Consider the following 27,627-nt stretch of genomic DNA (forward strand, 5'->3'; position numbering starts at 1 on the left):
CCTTTGGTAAAAGCTCTTTTGAGAAATACAGAACCTTATGGAGATGTTTGATAAATTGCAGAATTGTGTTTGATGATTTTACAATCAGAGCCCGGCTCTCCCTATAAGCGAACTAAAGCCGATTTATAGTCGTGTGCAAGTTCTACGCCGTAGCTACAGCGTAGGCTATCCGTAGCCTGTGCGTAGCCTGAAGTGCACCTCGCAAAAATTTTAACAGCGCGTCAGTTCTACGCAGACCGCAAGCGCTGTGATTGGTCCACCAGAACCCCTCCCATCAGGTAAAAAAAACTGTGTCATAGGTATTTCCGTTTGTGACGGTGAAAACAAAGATGAGCCAAGTTGAGGAGTGATTTAACTCAAACTGCAACAAGTCACAGTTTATTTACTTCCATCATTGCTGGTCTTTTTAAATCATACACAACAAGTTGCTGTTTCTTCTTCATTTGTGGGTTAACTTGCCAAGCTGCTTCTTCTTTGACGGTCGCGCTGCTTCTGTGGTTACACGCGGGGTTACTGCCTACCAGCGGTCTGCGCGTGTGTTTGCACGTCGACGCGGACGACAACGCAAAGGTATAAATGAAAACTGAAGGGCTCGTTATAGTTGTGCGTAGGTCCTACGGCGTAGCCGCGACGGCGTAGGTTCCGCGTCGGTTTTCATTTATACTTTTGCGTCGTTGTCCGCGTCGACGTGCAAAAACGCGCAGACCACTGGTAGGCAGTAACCACGCACGTAACCACAGTAGCAGCGCGACCGTCAGAGAAGAAGAAGCTTAGCAAGTTAACCCACAAACGAAGAAGAAACAGCAACTTGTTGTGTATAATTTTAGAAGACCAGCAATGACGGAAGTAAATAAACGACTTCTGATGCAGTTTGAGTTAAATCACTCCTCAGCTTGGCTCATCTTTGTTTTCACCGTCACAAACGGAAATACCTATGACACAGTTTTTTTTTTACCTGACGGGAGGGGTTCTGGTGGACCAACCACAGCGCTTGCGGTCCGCGTAGATCTGACGCGCTGTTAAAAATTGTGCGAGGTGCACATCAGGCTACGCAGATCTACTCACAGGCTACGGAGTAGAACCTACGCACGGCTATAAATCACCCGCGGAACCTACACCGTCGCGGCTACGCCGTACGACCTACACACAACTATAACGAGCCCATAAGCAGCTCCTTAGGGCCCCCCGCCACTAGGGGGCCCCCAACTATAGATGGTACTCATCAGCATCACCACAGTTTATTCATATAAAGTATTAAAATTTGAAGTTCTCTGAATGACTAATTAGTACTTTTAAACCATCCGCGTATATACAGTAATTAAGTTTGGACAGTTTACTTTATACTGCCCTACAAAGGATAAGTGCAGTAACTACCGAAAAAACTGAAACTGAGAAAAATGCCCTTAAAGTTTTTTACACCAGTCAGTCAAACATGTTACTGCAAATTTGGCACACAGGTTTCTCTGAAATGGGACAACATTTAACCAGGAGACTTTGTCACAAGACACAACACATCTCACAAAGCCCATTTCAACCCTTTACTCAATTTTGACCAAATGCGCTTTGGCTTTGTAGGGCAGTATAGTTTTGCTGAAAATGACGGAGACTGACAGCTGTGAGACGCTGGCGGCCACTGGTGTAGCATTCGCAGGGTTGCCATATCAGGTTGTGAAAAATCCTCTTTAGGCGTAGTGTTTAAAGTTTCAGCAATTAATGTGACTCGTTAGGAAATGTATAAAGTGAGAATGTGCTGGTTAGAAAAGGTCTGAACTTATTTTTTTCTTTATGGCCTGTTTTGTTTGTTTTCTTACTTATATCTGGCAACACGGGGGTGACCAGCACCTAAATAGTGATCAAATTGCACATAATTCAGCGTGGGCAGGTTATTGCTGACATGATACTACATTCGGCAAGACACACACAATAATCATCAAGATTATGTAATGAACGCTTTTAACACTAAACATCTGTAAAAAAGTAACACTGGTACAAAGATGTAGAACAGTTGGGTTTAATGAAATATGTCAAATATGTAAGCAGTGGGTATGAAGAAGGCTATTTTATTTATTATTTATTTATTTTATTCAGTTTAGGAGTTAGCATTTAACAAAGTCATTAACTACAAAATGAGTGCACAAAATAGTACATTTACTAAGTGTACTTAAAGTTTATTTTAGTGCACTTTTTTTCTCCTGGGATAGCATTTGTTAAAGGTTTAGTCAATTTTCTTAAAAAAAATTCAGATAATTTTTTGAGGTAAAACATTCCAGGATTTATCTCATTTTAATGGACTTAAATGGACACCAACACTTAACAGTTTTAATGCAGTTTAAAATTGCAGTTTCAGTAGACTCAAACGATCTCAAACAAGGCATAAGGGTCTTATCAAGCGAAACAATTGTCATTTTTGGCAAGAAAAATAAAAAATATGCACTTTTAAACCACAACTTCTCATCTATCTCCAGTCCTGTGACACGCCAGCGCGACCTCACGTAATTGCGCAATGACGCGGAAAGGTCACGTGTTACATATATGAAACGCACATTTGCGGACCATTTTAAACAATAAACTCACACAAAGACATTAATTAGTATCATTCCACATACAACAATGTCAGAACAGTCCTCTTTCTCCACACTTGTAAACACTGGGGCGTAGTTTCGATACGTCATCCGTGACCCCTTGACGTGATGACGTTATTACATGAGGTCACGCTGGCATGTCACAGGACTGAAGGAAGACGAGAAGTTGCCAAAAATGACAATCGTTTTGCTAGATAAGACCCTTAAGCCTTGTTTAAGATCATTGAGAATCCTTTGAAACTGCAATTTTAAACTGCATTAAAACTAATAAGTGTTGGGGTCCATTAAAGTCTATTAAAATGAGAAAAATCCTGGAATGTTTTCCTCAAAAAACACAATTTCTTCTCGATTGAACAAAGAAAGACATCAATGTTTTGGATGACATGGTGAGTAAATTATCTGGATTTTTTAAGAAAATGGACTAATCCTTTACCTCTTAACACCCCTGGACCTCACTAATTGTCAAACCCTGGCTACGCCATGGGTGGCAATACTCCATTATTCACTGCATGGCAGGGCCCCAAAATTATCCTGCTTAGGGCCCCCAGATTTACAGAGCCGGCCCTGTTTCCAATTCAAAATCATTTATTTTAAATCAACATTCTGTAGTGTTCCTATATTTCTGATAAAGCATTGCATTTGCATTGCAAGGGTCATGTGACAAAATGTTTTGCTTAAATGCACCGTATTGTATTGGCTACTTTTGATAAAATTGTCTGCTAAATGTAAAATATGCATTTAGTTTTTTGCCTCCAAACAGCGTAATCTCAGCAAACTAGCTGACTTGATCAGTTAGTCCAACTTTCAGAATAACATGACGCACTCGGTACAACATCTGTAGCAGCTGTTAAATATTAAAAGAATTGAGTTTGTTTCCCTTCTTGTAACATGCAGCTATCCTCCTCACTCACTAATATAATGTTACGCTGATCTCCCGACATTCCTACACGACTAAATATCGTCAAATCTCAGGGTTGCCTAGTGTTTAAAGGCCACCAGTGCTCTTTTACCAGCTTTCTCTTTTGACCCCTCACCATATACAAGATGAGTCAAAATGATCAGTGGGACTACAGTAGCAGAAAAGGTTAACTCACAAACACATGAAAATTAATCTTTAACTTTATACCGTGTGCCAGTTTATAATGCTATCTCATGTTGTACTAACTAAAAGCATTTGCTCCAACCCACTGAAGCCTGTTAAGAAATTTCCAGGTAAAAAATCTCGGACTGAGAGAGCGGTGTACTGCTAAGAATTTGTTTCAAGTGACAAAACAGTAAGCAAAGACAGGAACGTCTATTGAGCATATAGGCTACCTTGATATTCCTGTATTCAGACCTAGAAAATGTTTTCTGCTATTTCTGTGTTATTACAGCTGTGCTTTGTGTTTTGAAATGAATAGATTTTGCTCATTCACGTTCTAGTCCAGTAGGACTATGTGCTCAAACTTTTATAAGTCTGCATTATAAATGAGTGAGAGAAGGTGAAGGTCAAGCTAAGGCTGCTTCATGTCTGTAATGCAGCTGACAGGAAAAGTTACTTGGGGCACCCGCTATCTCAGTTTCAAGATCAATTTCTATCCTCTGCTCCACCTGAAGGCCCAAACCAGATACCTTGAAGTCATGAACTCTCTTGAACTATAGCTTATTTGACAAGTACAAAACTATTTCAAACTATTTATCTCAGAAAAGCAAAAGTGCGTACGCCTGCCCAGACCCTGATGTGATGCTAAGCACTTTAACATGTAAAAGATCGCTTTCATAATATGAACGTTGCCGTTGTTTTTGCGTAGGCCTACGCACACTCTACGATCAAATATGCGTGTATGCACGTTTTATACATGAGGCACCAGCAGGGGGCGTATTACAGAAACTTTCCATGTATGTTAAATTTGTATTTTACATAAATTTGCATTAAAGAAACAAATCTGATTTTCATCTTATCTCATCTAGTTAGAAAATCTTCAATACTGCACTTAGGAAATGTTATTCTGTATTAGCTTTTTTTTAATGAGGTCCTAACTGAAATTACCATGGTAACTAAACAGATAAGATAGGATTTTCAAGTTACAATCTTTCTGTAATACGCCCCCAGAGATCTGGATCAGTATTCGTTTAAAAAGCTCTATGTCCAAAAGCAAGTTCGAAAGGATCCAAGCTAGGCTAGATTACAGGACTTCAAGGATAATCTCACAAATAATGTAGTGAAAACCCTGAATCAAACACAATCACAGATGTGCTTATAAAAAATAAATATGTTCTTCAAAATATTTCTTATGCTTGTCTCTTTTTCACCTTCTGCATCCTTTGAGGCTTGTCTGAACCCCTCAACTATGGAGAATAATATTCAAACTCCCTCGAAGTTCTGTTTTCGGCAGCACAAATGTATTAAACACAGAATTGAGGATTCTCGATATTTTGATTAAAGTCCTTTGATCAAATAACACAAATTGGATGTTGATGGGGCGGATTTAGAAAATGATTTATGTGGTGGCAGCGGTCTCTATAAGTACCCAAGCATGTCCCTTTAGCATCTTTACTATTAGCAAATCTTAATATAGATAAGTTATATTTAATGTAGAACTCGCCAGTATCAAAAAAGCATGAACTGTAAGTAAGCAAGGTTAACATGATGGTCCTTTGAGGATTCTAAGTTATATAAATAAAATAGGTTTTGCTTATTTTATATTGATGTAAAAATACATGGTACCTGAGACACAGTGTGCTTGCTTGTGTTTCAAGCTCTCTCTATCAATGTATGAGCTCTCGTTATCTCTTAACCATCTCTCACACTTCACTTACTTCATGCTGAATTTCTTCTGTCGTTTCTCATCTAGCTCTTTGTCATTCATTATTTATATTTCTTTCTTCAATCACTTCATCTCCTCCTCTGCCTTCCACAACATCTTTTGTACCTTTTTCAGTGTTATCTGCAAATCCCACTGTTATTTTTCGTTTTAAACAAAAACTCTGGATGTCAGGTTCCGAGGCGGATCCGCAACGGATTCAGAGAGCTGCTGACTTCGGAGCGGATCCTGAGCATATTGCTCTCAGGAAAAATGCAACAAGCATGAAATTTCGTCTTTAGCTTTCGAAACATACTCTACACTGAATAGTTTCTTTATGAATACAAATTAAAACATTAGGCTATATCATCACTGAGCTTGCACGTATGGAACATTTTTTTGATATTTTGCCACAAACCTGCTGTTCAGTTGTCATATAGACGCTTTCACCAGTAACAACATAAACACGTGGCTTTCCTGGTCATCAGTTACTTCCGGTAAACTCTGCAAAGAATAAATAACAACAAAGTCCTTTAAAAGTAGGCTAGTTTATTTATATAACACCGTGTACAAATAACAAGGTGATATGAGAGACAGCGATCTTTTAACAGTATACATTCTGGGAACTATATTTTTAGAAGGCGAAGCACTGCTACATGGGCGGAGTGATTTGCTCGCAACACCCGAGAAGCCCCTGGTGAGGAGCAGAGAGTTTTGCAAATCACTCCGCCCAGTAGCAGTGCCTCGCCCTCTGAGAACACAGCTCCCAGCATGTACACTGCCAAAAGATCGCTGTCTCTCATACCACCTTGTTATTTGTACACGGTGTGACTATACAAATCACAACACATAAATAGGAAATTGTTCTCGTGATTTAGTCACTGAGTGGGAGCAGTATGCTAGCTGGAGCAATTCACTTCCAGTCTTTGTGCTAAGCTAAGCGAGCGGGGGCTGCGTCATACAGATTTACAGCACGCACGGTTATGATAAAGGTATGTATGGTCATATCTAACTCTGGGGGATGCAGTGAATAAGCTAAATTCCCAAAATCTGGGCGTGTTCCTTTAAGAGTTCAGTTTCAGCAACTAGTCAGACCATTAAACAAACAGAAACCGGATGTAAAGTTCGGACCAGACGCTTGTCGCATGCGCCCGATGAAACGGTCTATAATTAGGCTACTGTAGCAAACAACAACCCCATATTAAGACAATCAGCAGTGGTATTTTGTTGTATTTCTATCCTCATTCAGGATATATCTATAAATTATAATAGTTATTTAGTACCTTGATTTGTTGAGGTGATGCTCGACTTAATCGACAAACAGCGCCAATTTCCAAACGTATCGTTGTCACGTGACGTCACTTCAAAGTTCGGACAATCCAGCCTTGAGTAGTTGTGAAAGAGCCGGATAGTCATGTGTTCGTGATCAGGTTGTTTGCATTTAATGTGTTTGATTCATTAACACGAAGCAGTTCATACGAGTCGTTTGTTTGGACCAACTTACGCGGTAATAGAAAGATGCGTTTTCAAGTCATAATTTACGACTACATGTCTTTTTATCTCATCACATTGAAGCGTCGCTGCTGTAAATCGGTCGAGGAAACCGATTAAACTCATAGTTTATACATTGGGATACCAGTGCTCAGGTGGCATATGCTTTTTGTTCGTGTGGCAGTTTCCACCCCGGTAGATCCGCCTCTGGATGTTGATATCTTAATTGAATCATTAATATTCAGAAGAAATTATGACATCATGATTGATTTGGGTTCCCTCTTCGACCACAACCGTAAATCAGAGCTGCCAACTTCTGAGTTCAGCTTGGAGTGAGATTTTTTTTTTTTTTTTTTGGGTTGTGGTAAATTTTTTTTATATAAGTCCTAAATTTGCCAATTGATAATAGTGTGGATTTTAGCTATTTCTGTGTTAAATAGTTGGAAAAGACTGCGTAAAAATGGTTTACAATACAAATCTAATCATATTTTAGAAATTAAATTTAAATAAAAGCTTTTACTGAGTTTAAATGCCTGAGATTAGAGTCTTTATTATTATCTTATGCTTTCCTTCTGATAAAAGTGCCAAAAAAGTTCTTAAAATCTAATGAATACTGGTTTCTGTAAAATGTATAACTGCAGATAACAGCAGCTTTGATTCATTTTATATATATCTGTGTGCGTAGAATCCTGGCAGGTCTCTGCTTTTCATCCAGACCTTGACGCTTTGTGTGTTCAACTGATGCGGCGCTGACTGATCGGTGTATGACATCAGAGTAACGCGAGAGCAAAGGTAAAGGCGGACCCTTTTTAAAATTTCGACTTGCTCTCGCGGTACTGTGATGTCCTAGCTGCCGAACTTTATGCGCAGCGCCACATAAAGTGAAATGCTCTTTGACTCTTTGCAGCAAGCTACCAGCAACATGAGAAGTGGTGGCACGCTAAAGACAGTGAAGGTACACTAAAATATAAAAGTGTCAGTACTGCGAGCACTGGTTTAGCTACTTACATCGTGCGTTGCTCTTTCACCGTAGCGCAGCCGCTCTGTAGTTTGTAGCTGGCGCTCCGGCATCTGTAAACAATAACTCCACCTTCTTTGATTTGATAGGCCATCGCATCATTTTGACTTTGACGAGCGCTTTATGCAGTATTGAGGCACACCAGATAGAGATAGGCATTTTACAGTATTTACATTTAGGTATATTATTATTTCATGACTTTTATTAAACTCAATGGTGGGCAGGAGCCTGCGTGAGAAAATAGATGTGTGGCGTGAGAGCGTGAGAATGGGGTCAATTCCGTGAGAGTTGGCAGCTATGCGTAAATACTGTTGAAAAAAATCTGTATTTGAAACTAAGCGGTTGAGATTTTTAGATTGCAGCGCCATCGTGTGGTGGTAATAACTGTTTCTTGAAGATTCATAAATCATACAGTATACAAATTATGTATTTGATGTATTCCCTAATATAACCGTTTAAATTTACAGAACAATTGAGGACGGTGATATAAAATAAAACAATATAAATATATATGACAACCCTTTTAATATATATTAAGGGATGTTTTGCAAAAAAGCTAATATCAGGGCACATTTTGTGACTTAAATATAATAATATATACAAAACACACAGAAGAAGAACATGTTGTACAATCCACAATTCTACTGTGTATAATCTCAAATGTAACCTTTTAGGCACCCCTTGCACAGTATGGCATTTGTAAATATGTAAATAGAATATGTTTGTAAATCATAGAATATGTTTTATTCTGACAGTTGTTTTTTATATTTGTATTTCTTTATTCATGTCTTCTGTTGCATTTATTTGTGCATACTGAAAGCTTTAACCCCTTAGCATTCCTAAAAAAATGCCTAAAAGGACACAAATTGTACCTGCTGTTGATTGTATCTTAAAATGGTTTACATAATTCAAATAACAAGAATTTCAGCTTTCCAAAATACGTGACATGTTTAGCTTTTTGCGGTGTCCCTCCTAAGGAATTTTAAGGGGTTAATGACCTTGTGTGCCAAGCACACTTGTCAATGAAGGTCGCTGATTCTGGTATGAAAATCATAATCAACAATATTTAATAAAAAACATTTAATAAACAAAAGTTAACAAACCAACGTCTGCAAAAAAGACAGACAACATTTATTAGAGTTGATGAATGATGAGCATGCTTTTAGTGGATTTAGTTTTTGAGTTTTTTAGTTTTTTTGTAGGATTTGATGTGAAATTTTAAAGCACACTTTATTTTACAGCAAGCAGTTGGTTGCTATCAACATGAAACTCATGTAACTATTGTTATATAAATCTACTTGGAGCTATCTTTTACTGTATGTTGTATAGAATGTGCATGTACTGTAATGCATATTTCAGTCCTGACATAGAAAGCTTAACATTGCACTTTACAACACTCCTGTAACCTGAAAGGTAAATGGAAAAGTTTGAATTCAGTCTGCAGATGTTTCTCTTCTAGTCAAAACAATGTTCCCTGTGTTAAGTTTGTTTGATCTTGTCATGTCTCTAATTCATGTGTTTCTTCTTCTGTTTATTTCTTCTGCGAGTCTCGTATAGCCTGATCGTAGGAAGGAGGTGGTTGGCAGTAGTAGGGCGGCAGGGCCGAGTACACCGCAGTCATGTGACCAGGGTGAGTACGCACTGGATAGGCAGTGGAAATGACAGCAGTCTCGGACTCCCCGTAAAAGCCAGACTGTCCCAGTCCTGCAGGGCCATCATGGACACACAGAGGATCATGAAATAATGTAAAGGTTTAGTGTTGGTGATTAAATTAATATGGAATTATTGCATTTTGGTTTACCCGTTGAGATGATGGGGTGTCTGGTGAAGGTCACATTGAAATCAGGCCTGTCAGAGAAAGTGTGTACACGTCTGCGAATAAAGTAGCCAGCACCGCAACAGATGGCGATTGCAATCACAAGCAGCAACCTACAGACCACAAAACAGCCCTTAAAGATCACCTTCAGTCTCATTTCTAATAACATTGTCTGAAAAAAATGGTCCCTAGCTCATTGGAGCAATACTCGGGGTACATCTGAACTCTTTAGGGGTGCAAATGTGAACTTTTTAAAAGGATACTGCCCCAGTGAACGCTAGGGACCATTTATTGATAATTTTTCTGACAGTGCAGAGACGCTAAATGTCCTTTTTAGTTATGAAGAAAATGTCCACTATCCATAGAGTGAATTATCATTGGTGGTACATTTTAAAATTATTCTTAAATCAAAATTAATGGTTTATATCCAGGCAGGGCAATGCTTGAGTTTGGAAGGTGCCATTTAAAATTGAAACGACTACTTTAAAAACTGAGGACCGCATATATACAGCCCTTCTGGAGGATAAACCTTGCAATTATTGTATTGTACATAATTTAAATCAAATGTGTCTATACTAAATAGCAAAATAACTCAAATAAATAGTGACTTGCCCGAAATACCATATTCTTTGGATGGAAAGTGCTCGTACACAGCACTGTGTGTCGCAGCAGTCTTCATAAGTTTTGCATCTATAAAACACATCACATATATAAAATATATATTTTTAGTTCTTGTAGCCCATCAGGCCTTTTAAAAAAGGCTGGTTCTCACCGAAACATGTTGAAAATATTAATTCAGATACACTTACAATAGAAATAAGCTGTGAACTGTTACATAGTCAGACAGATTTACAGATTTAATCACTTCTAATTTTCATTCATACGGTTTGCTTCAGATCACAAGTATGGTTAAACACAAATGTAAAGCAAAAGCAAGCTTCTTGGTGTTTTGAACTAAATGTAATAAAGATGCACAAAGTTTGGTCTGGTGTGGCTGCAAATGAATGAATCTGCACATTTGGTGTGAAGACTGAAGTGTTTGTGTACCTCACCTCCTGTGGTTTTTTGTCAGTGGATGGGTATAGAGGAGCACATCTGATAAATTACTCTTATTGAAACAAGTAATGGGAGAAAAGTTTCTCACTTTAATTAATTCTCAGTGTTTTCAGCATGCATGTGAATGAATGAAACCTTTATTAAGCTGTTTGCTATGTAAGTGATTGTGTCCTGGCTTCCACATCTTCCTTCCTTAGGCTCACAAATGTCTGCCGTAATATTTCATCTAAAGTGTTTAGATCAGTGGTCTTCAACATGGTGCCCGCACCGAATTTGTGAGGTGTCTGCCAAAGCACATTCTATAGTCTCAATTGTAATATTTATTTATTACATATTTTTTATATAAGCTTGGCTTCTTTTGTGTCTGTTAACATTTTAAACAATAAAACATCAAGTAAAATAAAATAAAATCAATAAGTTAAACAAGAACGTTTTGAGTAGACTAAATCAAAAAGTACCCCTCCATAATGTTTTATTTATTGTGGTAGTCCTTGTTCACAATAAGGTTGGTGACCCCTAGTTTAGATGTTATACTTACACAAAGTACACAGGATAACCTTCTTCAAAGTACCAACAATACTTTTTTTCAGCAACTGTCTGCAAAAGAAGATATAGTTTTTAATTTTCATGTTGTTTTTATGTGAAACATTATACAATTGAAAACATTTGTAGAAAATAATAATAAAAAAACATAAAACATTCAAGTTGATTAAAAAGGCAATATTAATTTACCATCAAATATTTAATAAATTATTATATTCAATAAATCTTTTATTAAATCAATATCATGTTTATAGTATTTTCATGTTTTATATTACTGTTCTGACAAATGTCTGCACATTATGAAACAATTGTTCAATAACTGAATGCTCAAATATATTAATAATAATAATTACTAAGTAATAATATTAGGTAAAATAATAGACTAATTACATTTGATGCGTGTGTTTTTTTTTTTTTTTTCAAAATAAAACAAATCAAGATTTTTATTTGTGCCTGTTGTCATAAACAGAGCTTAACACTGCATCTGCACACATGGCTCATAACAAATAACCTACAAAGGGCTTATTGTTTCTGCGCTGGAGAACAACAATAAACAACGTTGTGTTGTGCGCTCGACAGAAGCGTGTGTAATAACAACAATGTAAAAAAACATTAAATAATTAAATAGCAAGAGATTTATGATTCAAACTCTGATATCTGATGATAAATAACAATGACTAGCCCAGTATATAAGTAAAAATTAACGTTAGACAAAAAACATTTTGGAGACAGAAACACTTTGTAAACATCCATAAGATATCTAAAAAATAAAGTTTGGGCTGCATAATGAAATACTACTCACCTCGGCAATTAAACACATGGCAATCAGGATGCAGCATAATTGGAGCATTCTGTTTTTAAGTTTACAGCGTTCCTATATTTTTATTCGAAGTAAAAACCAAGTTAAAAAGTTACAAACAAAACACATGCAGAAGTTTGATATCGCATATGCTCGTTGAATAGCAGGTAGATTGTCGATCCATGTTTAATATTAGCTATCGAGCAATATTAGAGTCTTGGATCTGCCTGCCATATTCTCCAAACGTTCACATTATACAGTGGTCGCACTGAGTAGGACATCACATTACATTTCAAAAGGCGCTGCGCAGACATCAAAGTATCGCGAGAGCGATTTGAAAGCCATGCGTCACAAGTCGGTCGGTCTTAAAGTCGCATGTAAAAAGAAACTGCAGCTACCACTGATCAATATTAAATGATCAGTGGCAGCAGCTACACATAAAAAGCTGTTCGATTTGATTTATTTACCGTAAGGACACTGGATTCGGTTTCCATACCAGATCAATAACAACAACAAAAACACACAAAAACTAACCATGGAAATTTTCAATCTTTTATTGCCAGTGTTTAATCGATTTCAAAATTGCCAGAAACCCTTAGTTACTTCGTAACTACAAAAATATACATTTGATATTCTATGCATTAAGTCCAATTTAAAACAACATTGTTTCTTCTCATTTAACAAGAAAATATAATTGTCGAATAAAGAACTGTCTTATGTATTTGCTGGATTCAATTAGCCTACATAAACCTATGTATTAATCCTACATTCATCTAAAACTGTAAAATATTTGACAAAACGCTATGAGGTATTTTTTGCTTAACTATTCCTTTCACCAAATTAGTAGTAGTAGTAGTAGTAAAAAATAATGCAACATTGGGCATGATACTACTGTTGGCAGTAATTATTACACTCAATATTAATACCACATACATTCCATTGGCATTTTTACAATATTTGCATAGATCAATAAATTACCAACCACATGTAAACCAAAATACTCAATGTCTCAAAAGCATATATTACTGTGACATTAGTGTTTAGTACATTGTTTACTCTTTTACCTATATCAATTTTTTAAGAAAGCAAACGAAATGCTAAGCATAAATATAACAATACTTTTCACAACATTAAGCACACATACCAGGTAACAAACTTTTAAAAGAAATATTTGTGATAAAAAGATGCTAAAATCACATAAAACTCCTTTCAATAATCAGCCAGTAGAAAAACACTTGGTTTGCACTACAAACACCAAACCAATAAAAAACCCTTGTCCAATATTAAAAACCTGTACTTTGCTGAAAACATAATTCTTACAATACAGAAAAAGAGAAACGCTGTCCTACTAAAAGATAAACTGTTTGGTGTAACAAAGCAAAAACAATGTCAAGACAATATTTGTCTGTGATATGGGATATATTCTATGTCACAGTGTATTAAAAAGCCTTTCTTTGGATTACTAAGTGAAGCATAGGTCAATTTAACAAATAGATGGTAATCTACACTAGATTAGTTTTTAAAAATACAGCCCATATCCAATTATGTAGTAGCAACAAAACGACAACAAATATTTAGTACTAATGGGTTTAGGCTTCTACTTCTAACCTTTCATGACATATAAAACCAATAAGCTTAAATAATCAGGCTAAAAATTATCACAACTTCAATAAAATATTATTTTCTATATCAGTGGTTCTCAAACTTTTTTGGCGTGCACCCCCCTTGTGTACAGATGGTGCATCCCTTCTTACCCCAACAAAGATAATTTATGACATAAAACATTCCAAAACTTAAAATTTGAAATTAACAAAACATATTAAATTATACAATGTAGTGTTGTTGGATAGTAGCCTTATTTTTCTGAGGTTTAATTACACAGAATTTATGATAAATTTATGTATTTTATAATAAACTGGGGCCCCCAATTTGAGAACCACTGTTCTAAATTATGATCTATGGAATTTAAAATACATGGCCTTATCACATGCTAATAGCCTATACAATCATCCAAACTACTTGCCCACAAATGTAAAGGAAAATAAAAAGGAAATTAAATTGCACAAACATTCATAAACGACACTCTACAGTATGAGAATCTTTGTTTCAGCAAAGTCCAAAACCTTATTTTAGCAGTACCAAAGCCATTTAAAAACACGCGCCCAATGATTGTTGCGCAGCTGCGTAAACAAGATGCAAAGGAAGACCCTGATAGGGATGCTACTGAAAAGCAGCTTCATCTTTGATTTCTGCACTTTGAGAATCAAAAGACAGCAGGTCAGAAGAAACAGTTTCCACTCTGCCCTCACCTAAACTGCTGGCCAATGGCTCATCAGAAAAACTTTGTTTGACACCATCGTATTCTGGGGGAAAAGTTGAGGATTCGTTGGGTTGTACGGGATCATCTGCAGTCGGGTCAAAACGAAGGGCAGGGTCAATAAGCAGGGAAGATATGTCTATAGGAGGAATGGAAGAGTCCAGAGATGGGATTGAAGAATTCACCAAAGACTCCATGTCTACTGGCAGATTATGATCAAGAGGAAGATGTGGAAAATGAGAGTGTGAGAGAGAAGGGTAAGAAATATCTGAAGGTGGTGGTGAAAGGTCTGCTGCAACCGAGGAGATAAAATCTGCAGCAGACGATTTCTCAGTAACATTCTCCTCAAGGTTCCCACGAGAAACCTCATTGCGTTGTAGATGCTCTGCAAACACAGAAACATTTTTGCACATTTTATAGTTGGGCTCAGAGATTGAATTCTATTGGTTGACTTCACCTTAAATTGGCAAAGCGATCTCACCGACACCCGATATGTCAACGTCCTCTTGGACAGCCAGAGACGTGTTTGTCATGTCAATGGAAGAAACTGAAAGGTCCAGTCGGTCGGCCATGTCATACCCCTCTGAATTCATCATAGCCACTTCTGAATGATCTGAGAACCCTGAAGGAAACATTGATCTGATATATGACAATGTCTTTTTATAATTTACAGTATGTACTACTGAATTATTTAAGCCAAAAATGTAGTCTCTAAAAATCAAAAGATCCATAAAAAAGATGGATATAGTCTGATGCTTACCAGGATCCATGACTCTCTGAATAGGGGGTGGCAGTGGGGTGTCATGATCCAAGCCACTTACTGACCCTCCAGATTCTGCCTTCAGGGACAACAAGGAATATGCATTTAAGTTATTTTTTCATTTCAGTTAGTAGTGCCTTTTTTAGTATTATTAGACAAATAGTCAAGTCTCAAGTCAGTTTTAGTGAGTCTTAAAGGAGCTGTATGTAGGTTAATTTACCCAATAGTGTATTTCAACAGCTTGGTTGCCAGTTGTCATGGTTGCTTACATAAGACCGCAATGGCCCATAAATGCAACCTCTGGTGGATGCAACCTCTAAAATAAGCCATAGATTGAGTTATAAAAATCTACACGAGTGAGTTTGTAATTGCAAGAAAACAAAAAACATTGGAAACGTAAAAATGAGCAGATATACTTATGCTTTCAATCTTCATTTGTGCTCCTGTATGTGTCTGGCAACTCGAGATGGGGGCAGGGAAAATAAAGTCTCCAATATTTTAGATTTAGACACAGCGGTACCAAGTTTAGCCGTTAGAATCAATGTTACATACAGCTCCTCTGAGTGATGATTCTCAAACGTACATTTCTAGCACTCCATAATGGTGCGTTCACACCAGACGCGGAAGAGGCGGCAAGCGCGAGTGATTTACATGTTAAGTCAATGCAAAGACACGAATAGGCACCCTGCTGCGCGGCAAGCCCGAATGGTGCGGTACACGCAAATTGAGCGTTGACGTGTGATCCACGCGAGTTGAAAAATTGGGTCGCGTTAACCAATCAGGACCTTGCTCTAGCAGTGACGTGATTAAAGGAAGCGAGCAGAGGCAGAAAACATAACAACAATTAAGGATAGGGAAGCACCGATATGGAAATTTTGGCCGATACCGATAATTCTTTTGGGCCGATAACCGATATATAGGCTGATAAATATTCATATTATTTTCACAATGAAAAACTCCCAGACTGCAGACATCTTGTCTTTGCGCTAGACTAACATACTCTTCTTAAGCCCGCAACACGTGTCATCTTCGTGCTATGTCACAGAAAGCACCAATCAAAACTCCACATGGCCAGCAATGAGCAAGTGAAGTGGTTCAAAAGACCAAAATAATACATCATTTATCGGCTTTCTTTTATCGGCCTAATTTTGCTATCAGACCGATAACCAATAAATAAAAATAAGCAGTTATCGGCCGTTAACGATATGTCGGCCGATATATCGTGCATCCCTAATTAAGGACAATCATCATGAGACATATATGTACTTTTACAGGAATTAAAAGGATCTTGTTTGGAAGAAAGTGAGTGAGGAGGTCAAACAATCTGGTAAGTTTACTCAATTTGAGCTATATAAGCCCCTCCCTTGATTTGAATTTACACGTGACGTGAATGTCTCAAATGACTAGAATTTCACACGCACAAAATGTTCAAGCGTCCAACTACACGCGAATAGCGCATTTTTGCCGTCTCTTCCGCGTCTGGTGTGAACGCACAGTAACACTTTTGTGAAAACAAAAAGAGAAACTGCCTCTGTGAACCCGCTTGGAGGCAATTCTGGTTCTGGAGTCCATGCCACAGAAGTCGTCTGAGGAAAGACTGTTTCAGATTTTGGGCTATCATGGCGCGCTGGAATTCTGTGCAAGTAGCCATATCCAATGCCGCAACCAAGGCTGTGATGGCAAAAGCGTTATTCGAAAATTATTTACAGTGTACCATTCAAGCGTTACGTGAATTATTACTCAAAAGGCACGTTACCGTTGGTGGATCGGGAATTTATTATGGTATAATAATATCCATTACAGGGTTTTTACCTGCCTTCGCCACCCCATGCACCATTTGGTGTGACAACCACCTCTCTGCATTTATCCATTTCAACATTATACACTAGCAGCTTCAATGGCTTCCCCTCATGGGCTTCAATTAGGGAGAAAAAATCCTCGGACTGTTGGGAAATACAAATATGGTTTGTCAGTACACAGAATGAAAGCCTTATTAGATAACTTTCTTCAAAAATAAATCAATCATTCAGGAAAAGAATTCACTGCTCACATCTTGCAAAACCTGGTCAGCTCCAACAATGTAATCTGAATGTTCGGTGAGACCAGCCAATCCTGCTGGTGAATTTGGCTCCACATCCTAAACACATAGAAAGCATTTAAGTATCCAAATAATACGATCTGCCTGATTTTTAACAAAATAAATTATTTATACCACCTGTCCTGCATATGTTACTTCCAACTCTACTCCATCAAACCTGCCTCTAATTTGTAGGTAGCCCTAAACAACTTGATTAGCAGGTTCAGGTGTGTTTGACTGGGGTTGAAGCTGAAATCTGCAGGACAGGTGCCCTCCAGGAACAGGGTAGGAGATCCATGATTTATTCAGTATTAAAATACACTTCTAATAGCAGTAATTACTTACTAGAACATGCCAAACATTTTCATTAGCTCCTTGAAAACTGCAGAAGCGGACGCTGGCTCCCAGAAGTCCCTGACCCCCCCACATGTTGCTTGGAACCACCTCCAATTCCCGGACCCTCAGGGTCTTTGTACTGTATACCTCCATCCTAACTGGTTTCTCCACATTAGCCTTGAGGAGGTCCTTAAGCATGTCATTCTCCTGGTTCTGGTGCAATAATACAGTACAGAAATATATTTTAGAAATATAATATATTATACTGTCATTATCATTCATAATCAAGGCGACATCGGATACATTTCTGAAAGAAATAACTTATGTTGTATCAATTCTCAAGACACTGAGTTAATGTCTGTCAATTACACATTTATTAACACAAAATTACCAATGAATGTTTATACGATGCAAACTCACAAGGCGATTATTGCCAATCGATATGATGAAATCAAAAAAGGGCTCCAAACCAGCTTTCTCTGCAGGTGAGCTCTCCTGGATCTGTCAAATAAATGATGTTGATTCATTAATATCTATATTTATATATAATATATGGCGTCTTTATTTATAAAAGGAATTTTATGGATTGTTGTAGTTGTGCACAGTGGGAATTTTAATGACATTCGTCGGCTTATGTGCAGTTTAATGAGTATCTACTGTGTAACTTAGTAATGTTTATTTATATTGCGTAATGTTGTTATATCCTTGCGCTTTCATTGACGTGGCGCTGTAAGAAACTGAGCACGATACTAACTTGACTACAATCATATCGTGTCAGCCAATAAACAGTACATAGACTATAATGATTGATCGTGAAACGAGAAATGATACGTGTTAAAACAGTAAAGAGTGTGTTTTGGAGCGGTCAGGATTATACCAAAACCACCTGCAAAATGTTCCTGACATAGGCTCGTTTGACTTCATGCTGCGCTTACAGAATCGACAGGTGGATGAGGTCAAAGTACCGCGAGAGCGATTCGAAATTACACTTCTCTGTATGATTTCTCCAATCGCTCTCGCGACACCTTAACGTCATCCAACTGTCGGTTCTCGGGCGTAGCATGATGTCGAACAAGCCTCAAGCACAACTTTATAAACCTAAAAGCATATTTTTGGATGGTTTATTCCGTTGACTAATATGTCAAATATAAAACAGCTAATTACTTGAATCTGAACATTAAAACACACGTTAAATGTAAAAAAGCACGTACACATACATCGTATCTAAGGGCAAACTGGTCTAAAGTAATGCGTACGCTAGCGAGCAAAGCTCCTCGATGTCAAAACCAAAACAGGGAAAATAAAGTGATTACCCCGTGCACATGATAACCCTCCGATCCGCCCTCCGGTGCACTGCTGCTTTGCGTTAAACCCATTGCTCTTGTGTGCTTGTATGTTTCGCTATTTTGTTTATGTCTACGAACTAACGACCCAGACAGAGATTACTCATCACATAGTGGCCATGTTGCCTGTGCTGCTGTGTGCAAACAGGGGAGAGTAATCGAGCAGGATGCGAGCGATTCATGTTTGCTTTAGGTGTGTTCGACATACCACACTGCGCAGATCGATCGGAGTATGACATCAAATATCGCGAGAGCGATTCTAAAGCTGTGCCTTCGAATCGTTCTCGCGATACTTTGATATCATGTGCTGATTATTCTGCACAACGCCGCAAATTGAACACAGTTTCTCTGTTTCGGTTGTTGTCGTATCTTTAAAGGTCAATCTCATTTAACTCTAAATATAATCTCACTAGTATTAATGGCAGACCCTCGTGTCCCTTAACCATTTTATTTTCATTCATTTTATTTCCAGCAGCTCTAGTATAATAAGAATTTCTTATTTCTCATGTTGTAAATTTTTATTGCAAATACTCACTTTTTAGTTATTACACAAAAAGGACACATTTTGAAATGTCAAAACATTCATATACATTTTTACAATGGACATACCAACAATAGAATAACATTTTCTCAAAGCAAATGTTGCCTTGATAAATATAATTTCTGAATTGAAATAAAAACAATAAGGCATAATAAGAGTTATTATTAAGGCTGGTCCCTAACAGAAAACTAATTTGAAACATACATTTAAAAATAAATTTACTGCGCTACAAAAACACCAGAAAGCCTTTAGTTTATACAGTATAAATATAAATCTGACCTGAAATGATAATTCACGCTGATTTAAATAAGTGGTTTTCAAACTGTATTTACTGTGGTCATGAATTGTTACAGAATAAATTAAAATCAAAATATATTTTAAGGAATATCCTTACATTCATAAACTATTTACATTCTCTTTCATAGAAAATATATTCAAATTGCAAATGAACAAGACTCATTTAAGCTGTTTGTCTCAGTACAAATATTGAGCTTTTTGACGGATATTAAGAAATCCCTACAAAAGATTCCAGAAGACTTAAACCTGAGTCCTCTATTTGGGCAGGGCTGGAACAGCTGGGAAACTGGAGATGCGAGATGTACCCCATATGACCGTATACTTTAAAATTGCTGTGACTTATGCTTGGACCATACTCGTAAAAACTGTCAAAAAAGACCAGATCAGAGTCTGAGGACAGACTAAGGTCCATGTAACAGTTCAAGTTATGATCAGTAGATGGGGAAGGTGTATGAGGGATATCATAGAGATCATTCACACAGTCCATGATGGTCTGATTAGCATTTTCATCCAGATACTCTAATGGAGACGTACTGGTGTTGCTTTCAGACTGTGCATTATCTGTTGTGGATAGGCCCGTAATGCTTTCAGCAGCTTCTGTTGACGGATCATGGTTCATTGGCAGATGCATATTAAGGCGATCATACTCTTTGATGTATGGGCATCCGTCCTCATCAGAATCCTCAAAGCTGAGAACATAAGCCAACCCTTTGTTGTCCACATCTTGTGTGGGTGGATGCCCTGAGGAAGGACATTCATCGGCTTCAGAGTCCAGGTTCAGAGAAGAAGAGTATGAGGTGTCAGTCATGTCACTGCTACAGCTGTTGTCTCCCTCCCTGCAAAGCTCAGAGCTCAGGTGGAAAGCTGGACCAGGTGACAAAGAAGCGAATGGGCCAGAGTTGTTTTCCTTAGGAAACGTACCAGGTCTGTTTTCCTCTGTTGATGGCAGCTCAGTGACGATTACGCGTTTTTGGTTTAAGTTCTCATCCAGCAGTCTCTTTTCCAGCTTCAGCTTCATGTGTGTATGGATATAGTGGCTCCTTACACGACTGGAGTTAAATTCAATCCGCCCCAAAGGATTCCCACAGCCTTCCTTGGAACAGCCACATGGAAAGTTGCCGCGATCCATCTGTTAATGTTGACAGGTGATATGTATCAACAAACAACCAAAACTTCCTCATCATCACATCATGTCATCATCATCACACTTCAGTTATCACATTTATAACCGTTGCTGCTCTTACTGCCCACAGTGAAAAACACAAAGGAGTTCTCATTAATATCTCAAATGCTATCAATGTTTTGCTGTTAAATAAAAAGCACATTGTTATTTAAGGTGACAAAGAATGCATTGAAATAATGTGTTTAATCAGAGAACATAAGTTTTGGGTGAACTATCGCTAACAATGTCACAAATTGCACCTAATTTTCCAGATACTACAAAATTTCTCAACAGTCAACATTTCTCAGCCAGTTAGCCACTTAGGACATGAGCTATGCTGTTTACATCTATGTTATAGCTCTATACTCTTACTTACATTAAAGGCATCATCTAGGCAAAAAGATTTACCTGGCACTTGATGCCAGCCTGGCTGCAGGCACAGGTCTCCGGCTCACAGAAGCCTTGGCAGTGGCAGCCGCAGTCTTTCCGCGATTGCCGTAGCTCCTGCAGCTGCTTCTTCTCCTCCCGGTCGATTCGTACCACGCCAGCAGATCTCAACAACGCACGTCTGCGTTTGGAAGAGTAAGGACGGAGCGATCCATCATCCTTTATATTTGTAAGATCAACATCCTCGTCTGCAACATCGCTCAATGTCAAAGTAGCCGCTTCTGCCACAGTTAGAGTTCCACTGATGATCATCTATAGGCAGAGAACATATGAAGATACTTGATCAAGTGTAAATAAAATATATTTTAGTAGCCTACTATTTAACACTGAAATTTCAAGATGCAAAATTTTTTAAAATGCATTGTAGACAGTTTCAGCAGTAACAACATAAACAAGCGGCTTTCGTGGTCATCACGTAACTTCCGGTAAACTCTGCGAAGATTAAATAACAACAAAGTCCTTTTAAAGTAGTTTGTTTATAGAACAATAAAATTAAAAAAAACAACACATAGATTACATAGGAATGCAAAACATTTATTATTTTCGACGAGGTATTTGTTCAAGAGCCAAGTCCAGCAACCAGTCAGACCAATAAACAAACAGAAACCAGAAGCAAAGCCCGGACCAGACACCCACCGCGCCACCGCACGTGCGCCCGATGGAACGGTCCATACCACGGGTCTGTTGAATGCTTTATTCTGATTGGCTGAGAATTGTTCCATGGATGTTAATTATTTTCTGTAAACCGCACACCTAACCTGTCAAATGACTTAAAAATAGGAACCGTAGTATACGAGTTATAATTGACGTTCCTTTGAATTATTTGAAAATAATGCACACCCGCGATGTAACACGTAACCACCTTGGGTGTGCATTATTTTCAAGGCTTTGCCACATTATGAATATAGTAATGGCTGAAGGATTACAGGGTTCACATCATGCCCACCCATGCCCCTTAGCCGTCCCTATAGACCGTTTCATCAGGCGCACGTGCGGTGACGCGACAAGCGCCCGGTCCGAACTTTACTTCCGGTTTCTGTTTGTTTAATAGTCTGACTAGTTGCTGAAACTGAACTCTTAAACAAATACCTCATCGAAAATAACACATTTTTGGGTTCCTATGTAATCTACGTGTTGTTTATTTTGCTTGCTATATATATAAACTACTTTAAAAGGACTTTGTTGTTATTTATTCTTCGCAGAGTTTACCGGAAGTTACGTGAGAACCACGAAAGCTGCTTGTTTATGCTGTTACAGCTGAAACCATCTATATGCACATTACAGCACAGCCACATGTACTTTCTCATACTGCTTAAATAACCCACCTTCTGTCTCAAGGCCTCAAGTCTCTCCTCTTGATGCCGCTCACGGAGTCTCTCCATTCGCAAGCGCTGCTGCTCCACCGCATGTTCTGCCAAGGTGAACTGCTGGCAGGTTGTGTGCCATCTGACCATGCCCAGTGTGCAGCCACCATGACTCGGCACACTGCTAAACCCTTGACACCGCTGAAAGAGGAACACTGTAACCAGGCCGAACCGAACATTGCCTTTATTTCGAGTCTCTGTCGTCTTCTTCAGGATGGGTGAAACTAAAAGGAGAACTACAGTAGTTATTTTTTGTTTTAAAAAGTGTGATTTCGGAGCTGTCAACAACTAAACAAGTCAGTGCACTGATGAGGCAATAATGACAATAATTATTGGTTTGATGACAAGTTTACAAATGCAAAAATACAGGAAACATTAACTTTCTTCAAGAATACAAAGTGTGGAAAGGTCCAGTGTTACATAACAGTGTTTGCTTTCCTCTAAATCTGCAGAATCAGTAGACAGAGCCTATATGCATGAGATTACATGGCTGGAAGGTTTATGGGCTTAAAATGACTCAGGCTGAATGTGCAAAAAAAAAAAAAAAAAAATTTGTTTTGAGCAACTACTTATTTTAAAATATACTATAAAACATTACAAGTTTCAAACATAGTAACACCCTTCTGTCGACAGTTTTCTACCTAAACTGTTTCTCATCTTATCAATTGCAGTGCTCAATAATGCTGAAGTCAGATAAGGAGACCCCTCCTTACAAAGGGTGATAACAGTTGGTCTGCATGATTCAAAAAATGGACAGCCAACCACGCATGACTCATGACTAGAAAAACTAGAGATAAACTTACTTGGCTTGTGATGGCAGGGAGGAAAAGGGACAGTGTGCCCATAGTCCACTGCATCACTGAGGCCGTCTTCATCAGAGTCCCATTCAGAGTGTGATGAGGGGGAAGATGAAGAGTAAATGGCATCGTCTTCATCACATTTTCTCTTTAAACTCCCTCTCTGCAATGTAGCCATGGTGATCTGTCAAATAAAACAGAAATTAAGACATATTAGATAGGTATCACTTAAAAGATAGATATTATAGCGATTTCAAATGAGAAGATATGAAAAAGACTTGCAAAGTCCGAAAACAGAGTTTGCAAAGGTTTCAGTTTAAAGTACACAACTCTTTGCTGTTATTGGCCTAGACTGAAAATTCACATCTTTACTCTAAGTGAAAGCCTGTTTAACAGGTCTAACTCCCCACCAGGACAAAACTAACACATCACAAGATCTGCTTTCTCAGTTAAACCATTAGTGACAAAATCATATTACATACGGTTTACATTAGTGAGCATTATGGGATGGCAAGAGCGACTCAATGGTTTCTTCTATCTCCCCCTTGGGGTCATTTACATTCCTGAGATGTTTTGAGTTCTTCAAGAACAAAATGTTAAAAACATTCAGCACAGCTTAACATCCCACATGGGCTAAAATAAATGACCAAATATGTAACCTGATTCTTGTTTATACCGTTCAGGACAGAATGGGAAAACACTTTTGACAGTGATCACAAAGCTCCATTTCAAAGCCCAAATAAGGAACAAAAGTAAAAATATAAATCAGCACGCAAGTCATTTGAGTGGGTGTGCAGTGGAAAAAAAAAACACACGCTCTCACACGTACACACAGAGGACTCTCTGTACCTCGAATGAGAGAACAGCACAACCTCACACCACAGGATGGAGCAATCTGCATCACAGATCACCTGGTTTTTGTTCCAAGTGCATCCAGTCAAACCAAGCCTACACAAATGTCTCATGCGCCAAGAACGATATGTGCCCCTGTGCACACTGCATGTATCCTGGACAACATTAACTCTCTCTCACCTCTTTTCACACAGGTCTGGCTTTCTTTGGATTGTGTTATGTAAACACCCGCACTGTAATCCCAGATGCCACAAACACTGTGCAAACTCTTAAGAGTGAACTGTGTGAAAGGTTATAGCAGTCAGAAGCCTCTGCGTGAGGAAAATGACACTCAAAGTAGCATTGCACATTAAATGCTGCAGCGTTACTGTATGTTTCTTCTTCGTGTGTGCAAGATGTGCATCAGATATAGAGCATCTGTTTCACTTTAACGTTCGACAGCTGCATAGCAAATAATTGCACAACATATTCTCAATAGAACTTCATAAGCGAAACACATGTGATTTACAGCTTCCCTTAACTGTGGCAAGTTGATAAAGATCTACAGTATAAAAAGTGAGACAGTAAGCAACAGTAGTTCATTTTATCATTGCAATACCAATAATTCATGCATTAGCTTATTTGTGTATTTGGTAGTGTGGTCTTTGTTTGTGCAGCATAGGGGTATGACACGTGTACAAATATACAATAACAAACACATCAAGACAGAACAAACACACTGCACAACTTTCCACTGAAAAACATAACTGATTACAGGTGTGTCAGGGACATCTGGCCATACCACAACTATACAATCGCACATGGTGTGAATATAAGAGGGGTTTTTTTCTGTACATGTACACAAGAGAAGGAGGAGTCTGTGGATTGTAGAACAGACAGCTGTCAGGTGGCAAAATTAGGTTACTACTACCCTAACTTAAAGTAGACAAAAACAACCTTTCTCCCGAAGCAAGGTTCATAATCTGTAAAATATTACAAAGTGACATAAAAAACAATATTTACACCCATTCTAACTTTCGCAATATCTCAGACATGACGTTCAGACAGAGACACGTGCAGGTGCAATACAGTTGTGTCAGCCAATCATTGAACGTCATGAACATTTTAACTGTTAGAAAAACACTAGACGAGGATATTAACTTTTATGTTTGTTTTTAATAATAGTACAATATTATTATAATAAATATGGTTTATTAAACATAGTCTAATTATTTTGTTTTAAAATACAACAGGTTGTTTAGAAAGTAACAGAGATATTTTTAGATATTTTAGCGACATCGATCTACTTAATTATTTGTTTTTCTTTTGTGCGTTGTTTGCGTAGTGGTTTCATTTGCAGCTGGTGAACTTCCGTAACGTAAGCTGAGTCTCTCGCGACTTATTCGGATCTGAATGACCACAACAGACACGCGTAAATAACAACGGTAAGACCCGCATTATCCATTTAGGGTTAACCGTAATAACGTAATATTTTAATTGTAAATGTATGTAAACGTTTCCCTTAAAGGCATTTTGTAAACAAATATGTAGTTTATGCGTTAAAGCGCCGCGAGATCTGTAATGCACCCTGAAGAAAAGTGCACGTGAACTCACCCAATACTTCTCTATCCGTATATCATGAGTAGAAGAAGAAACAACCATACGATGAGTGAAAAGTTATCAAGATTGCACTATAACGTCTTTCTTCTTAATCCTCGATACATACAGTATGAAGCTCTCGATGTGATCAGCTGTTGTTTAACTGAGTGTGTGTTCGTCAGTGGAAAACTCCCCCCACATTTCCTGACGTAAACAGAAATATGAGGACAAAAAACACAACTCATGACGCGTGCACACATACAGAGCGAGCGAGAGAGAGAGAAAGTCGTGTTTATCAGTTGAGATGGGCTCTTCAAAAAACATTAATACCTACTACACAGTACAGGGGCCTTAAAAATAAAAGTTATTGAAAGGTTGGCTGTATGGTTCTATAAAGAACCATCCACAGAACCTTTTTGTTGAACAGAAGGTTTTATATACTACTATAAGAAAACAATTCTTATATGGCACTGCTGTGAAGAACCCTTTAATAACCTTTATTTTTAAGAGTGTTGTTTGATTTGTGTAGTAGTCTACACTCATACACTTAAACAGAGCCACACAGTTTAAGTACTAGCCTACTGATAACAAAGTCTTGTGATAACCTCAGGTATTGTCTTTCATTCTGCAACATCAACAAGTTTTAAATGAGTTATAGATCAAAAGATCATTGGTTAAGTCTTTAAATGCTTGCATAAAGACTATACAAACAAGAAGGTCAATAATCTGTGGTATACAGTTTTAAATAAAATGTCAAGCTTATTTTAGAAACTAACAACCTATATCATTTATATGTATTTTACAGTATATATCTGTTTCGGCTTAGAAACAGAGGCAGTGATAGGGGTCAGACAAAAGGCAGAGGGAAAAACATAAGACTGCTGTTCCAGCCACTCAGCCAATCACTAGAGAAACACTCCCTGGATACCAAAGAGCCTCTCCATGGCAATGACACTGTGAAACATCCATCACAGGAGACTACTCAGGCATCGTTTTTTTCATAGGCAGAGCCTCTCTCACACGTACACAAAACACTGACTCACTGACTGTATCACCTCAATTTCCCATCTGTTTGTTAATGAAACCACAGGGCACATACTGTATGAGCCCATTACCCCTCTACTCGTTTAGCTTATGGGAAGACGGACATAATGTACAGTAGAACCACAGTGGACTTGAAAGCAGGTTAAAACATGTCCATAATGCACTGGGGGATTATATTTCAAATATATTGTAACACCTCCTTGATAATCCTTTCATAATATGCAGATACTGTGCGCCAGAAGTGGAGAATGTGGTGTAGTGCATGTTATAGTGAATGAAAGTGGACAGCAGTATCTCTGCAGAGTTTATTTTACTGCATGCCATAGACATTGCACAACATACTGTACAGTAGCAAAAGTAAGCATGGACCATAAACTCTGTATTCAGAGTAAAGGATAGAAGGGGAAGAGGGTCATTTATGGTTACTGGCTCACAAACGGCACATCTGAGTATAGTGCATTGGGTGAACTAAAATTTGATATATTTTTATCTGATTTGAGATATATAAGTAGTATTAGTGTTTATAGGTGATATGCTAATCGGATGTGTGTATTCATTCCTTGCACATGGTTTTGATATTAAAGATTATATTTACAGGTGCTGGTCATTTGAATATCATCAAAA

The 27,627-nt window shown here is 38.0% G+C and overlaps 3 protein-coding genes across 5 annotated transcripts; all 3 read right to left on the reverse strand.

The window, feature by feature from the left end:
• Positions 1–8,839: 8,839 nt before the first annotated feature.
• Positions 8,840–12,488, reverse strand: vopp1a (VOPP1 WW domain binding protein a). Of its 2 annotated transcripts, none has more exons than XM_055202265.2 (5): positions 12,092–12,488; positions 11,285–11,343; positions 10,312–10,380; positions 9,676–9,803; positions 8,840–9,578 (listed from the first exon to the last, which is right to left on the reverse strand). In XM_055202265.2, exons 1-5 carry the CDS (start codon positions 12,137–12,139, stop codon positions 9,406–9,408), a joined length of 477 nt encoding a protein of 158 aa, XP_055058240.2. In that variant the 5' UTR covers positions 12,140–12,488; the 3' UTR covers positions 8,840–9,405. The 2 variants fall into 2 exon arrangements, with proteins under 2 accessions (XP_055058240.2, XP_055058239.2); XM_055202264.2 differs by having other exon boundaries at positions 10,303–10,380.
• A 138-nt stretch (positions 12,489–12,626) lies between these two features.
• gorasp1a (golgi reassembly stacking protein 1a) lies at positions 12,627–19,091 on the reverse strand. 2 transcript variants are annotated; one of them, XM_055202263.2, is made up of 9 exons: positions 18,892–19,091; positions 17,999–18,079; positions 17,588–17,791; positions 17,216–17,302; positions 16,978–17,108; positions 16,695–16,836; positions 15,166–15,244; positions 14,887–15,027; positions 12,627–14,790 (listed from the first exon to the last, which is right to left on the reverse strand). In XM_055202263.2, exons 1-9 carry the CDS (start codon positions 18,952–18,954, stop codon positions 14,309–14,311), a joined length of 1,410 nt encoding a protein of 469 aa, XP_055058238.2. In that variant the 5' UTR covers positions 18,955–19,091; the 3' UTR covers positions 12,627–14,308. The 2 variants fall into 2 exon arrangements, with proteins under 2 accessions (XP_055058238.2, XP_055058237.2); XM_055202262.2 differs by having other exon boundaries at positions 15,166–15,256; positions 18,892–19,089.
• Positions 19,092–19,353: 262 nt separating this feature from the next.
• csrnp1a (cysteine-serine-rich nuclear protein 1a) lies at positions 19,354–26,145 on the reverse strand. The gene is made up of 5 exons (XM_055202261.2): positions 25,975–26,145; positions 23,536–23,713; positions 22,694–22,956; positions 21,330–21,620; positions 19,354–20,888 (listed from the first exon to the last, which is right to left on the reverse strand). Exons 1-5 carry the CDS (start codon positions 26,020–26,022, stop codon positions 19,968–19,970), a joined length of 1,701 nt encoding a protein of 566 aa, XP_055058236.2. The 5' UTR covers positions 26,023–26,145; the 3' UTR covers positions 19,354–19,967.
• Positions 26,146–27,627: the final 1,482 nt, after the last annotated feature.

This window comes from Misgurnus anguillicaudatus, chromosome 2 (assembly GCF_027580225.2).
Source record: "Misgurnus anguillicaudatus chromosome 2, ASM2758022v2, whole genome shotgun sequence".
Taxonomy (NCBI): domain Eukaryota; kingdom Metazoa; phylum Chordata; class Actinopteri; order Cypriniformes; family Cobitidae; genus Misgurnus; species Misgurnus anguillicaudatus.

What these genes read in the sequence shown, in the direction of transcription:
- gorasp1a (XM_055202262.2), bottom strand. Translation starts at nt 18,954, where the DNA reads ATGGGTTTAACGCAAAGCAGCAGTGCACCGGAGGGCGGATCGGAGGGT. An exon ending in CTGACCAGGTTTTGCAAGAT is followed by an intron (nt 17,109 to 17,215) that starts GTGAGCAGTGAA and finishes ATTTCCCAACAG; the next exon opens with TCCGAGGATTTTTTCTCCCT. An exon ending in CTCCAAGCGGGTTCACAGAG is followed by an intron (nt 15,257 to 16,694) that starts GCAGTTTCTCTT and finishes GCATATTCCTTG; the next exon opens with TTGTCCCTGAAGGCAGAATC.
- csrnp1a (XM_055202261.2), bottom strand. Translation starts at nt 26,022, where the DNA reads ATGGTTGTTTCTTCTTCTACTCATGATATACGGATAGAGAAGTATTGG. An exon ending in TTGAGGCCTTGAGACAGAAG is followed by an intron (nt 21,621 to 22,693) that starts GTGGGTTATTTA and finishes CTCTGCCTATAG; the next exon opens with ATGATCATCAGTGGAACTCT. An exon ending in AGGCTGGCATCAAGTGCCAG is followed by an intron (nt 20,889 to 21,329) that starts GTAAATCTTTTT and finishes CAACATTAACAG; the next exon opens with ATGGATCGCGGCAACTTTCC.
- vopp1a (XM_055202264.2), bottom strand. Translation starts at nt 12,139, where the DNA reads ATGCTCCAATTATGCTGCATCCTGATTGCCATGTGTTTAATTGCCGAG. An exon ending in CCATGTGTTTAATTGCCGAG is followed by an intron (nt 11,344 to 12,091) that starts GTGAGTAGTATT and finishes CTTCTTTTGCAG; the next exon opens with ACAGTTGCTGAAAAAAAGTA. An exon ending in ACACCCCATCATCTCAACGG is followed by an intron (nt 9,579 to 9,675) that starts GTAAACCAAAAT and finishes ATGGCCCTGCAG; the next exon opens with GACTGGGACAGTCTGGCTTT.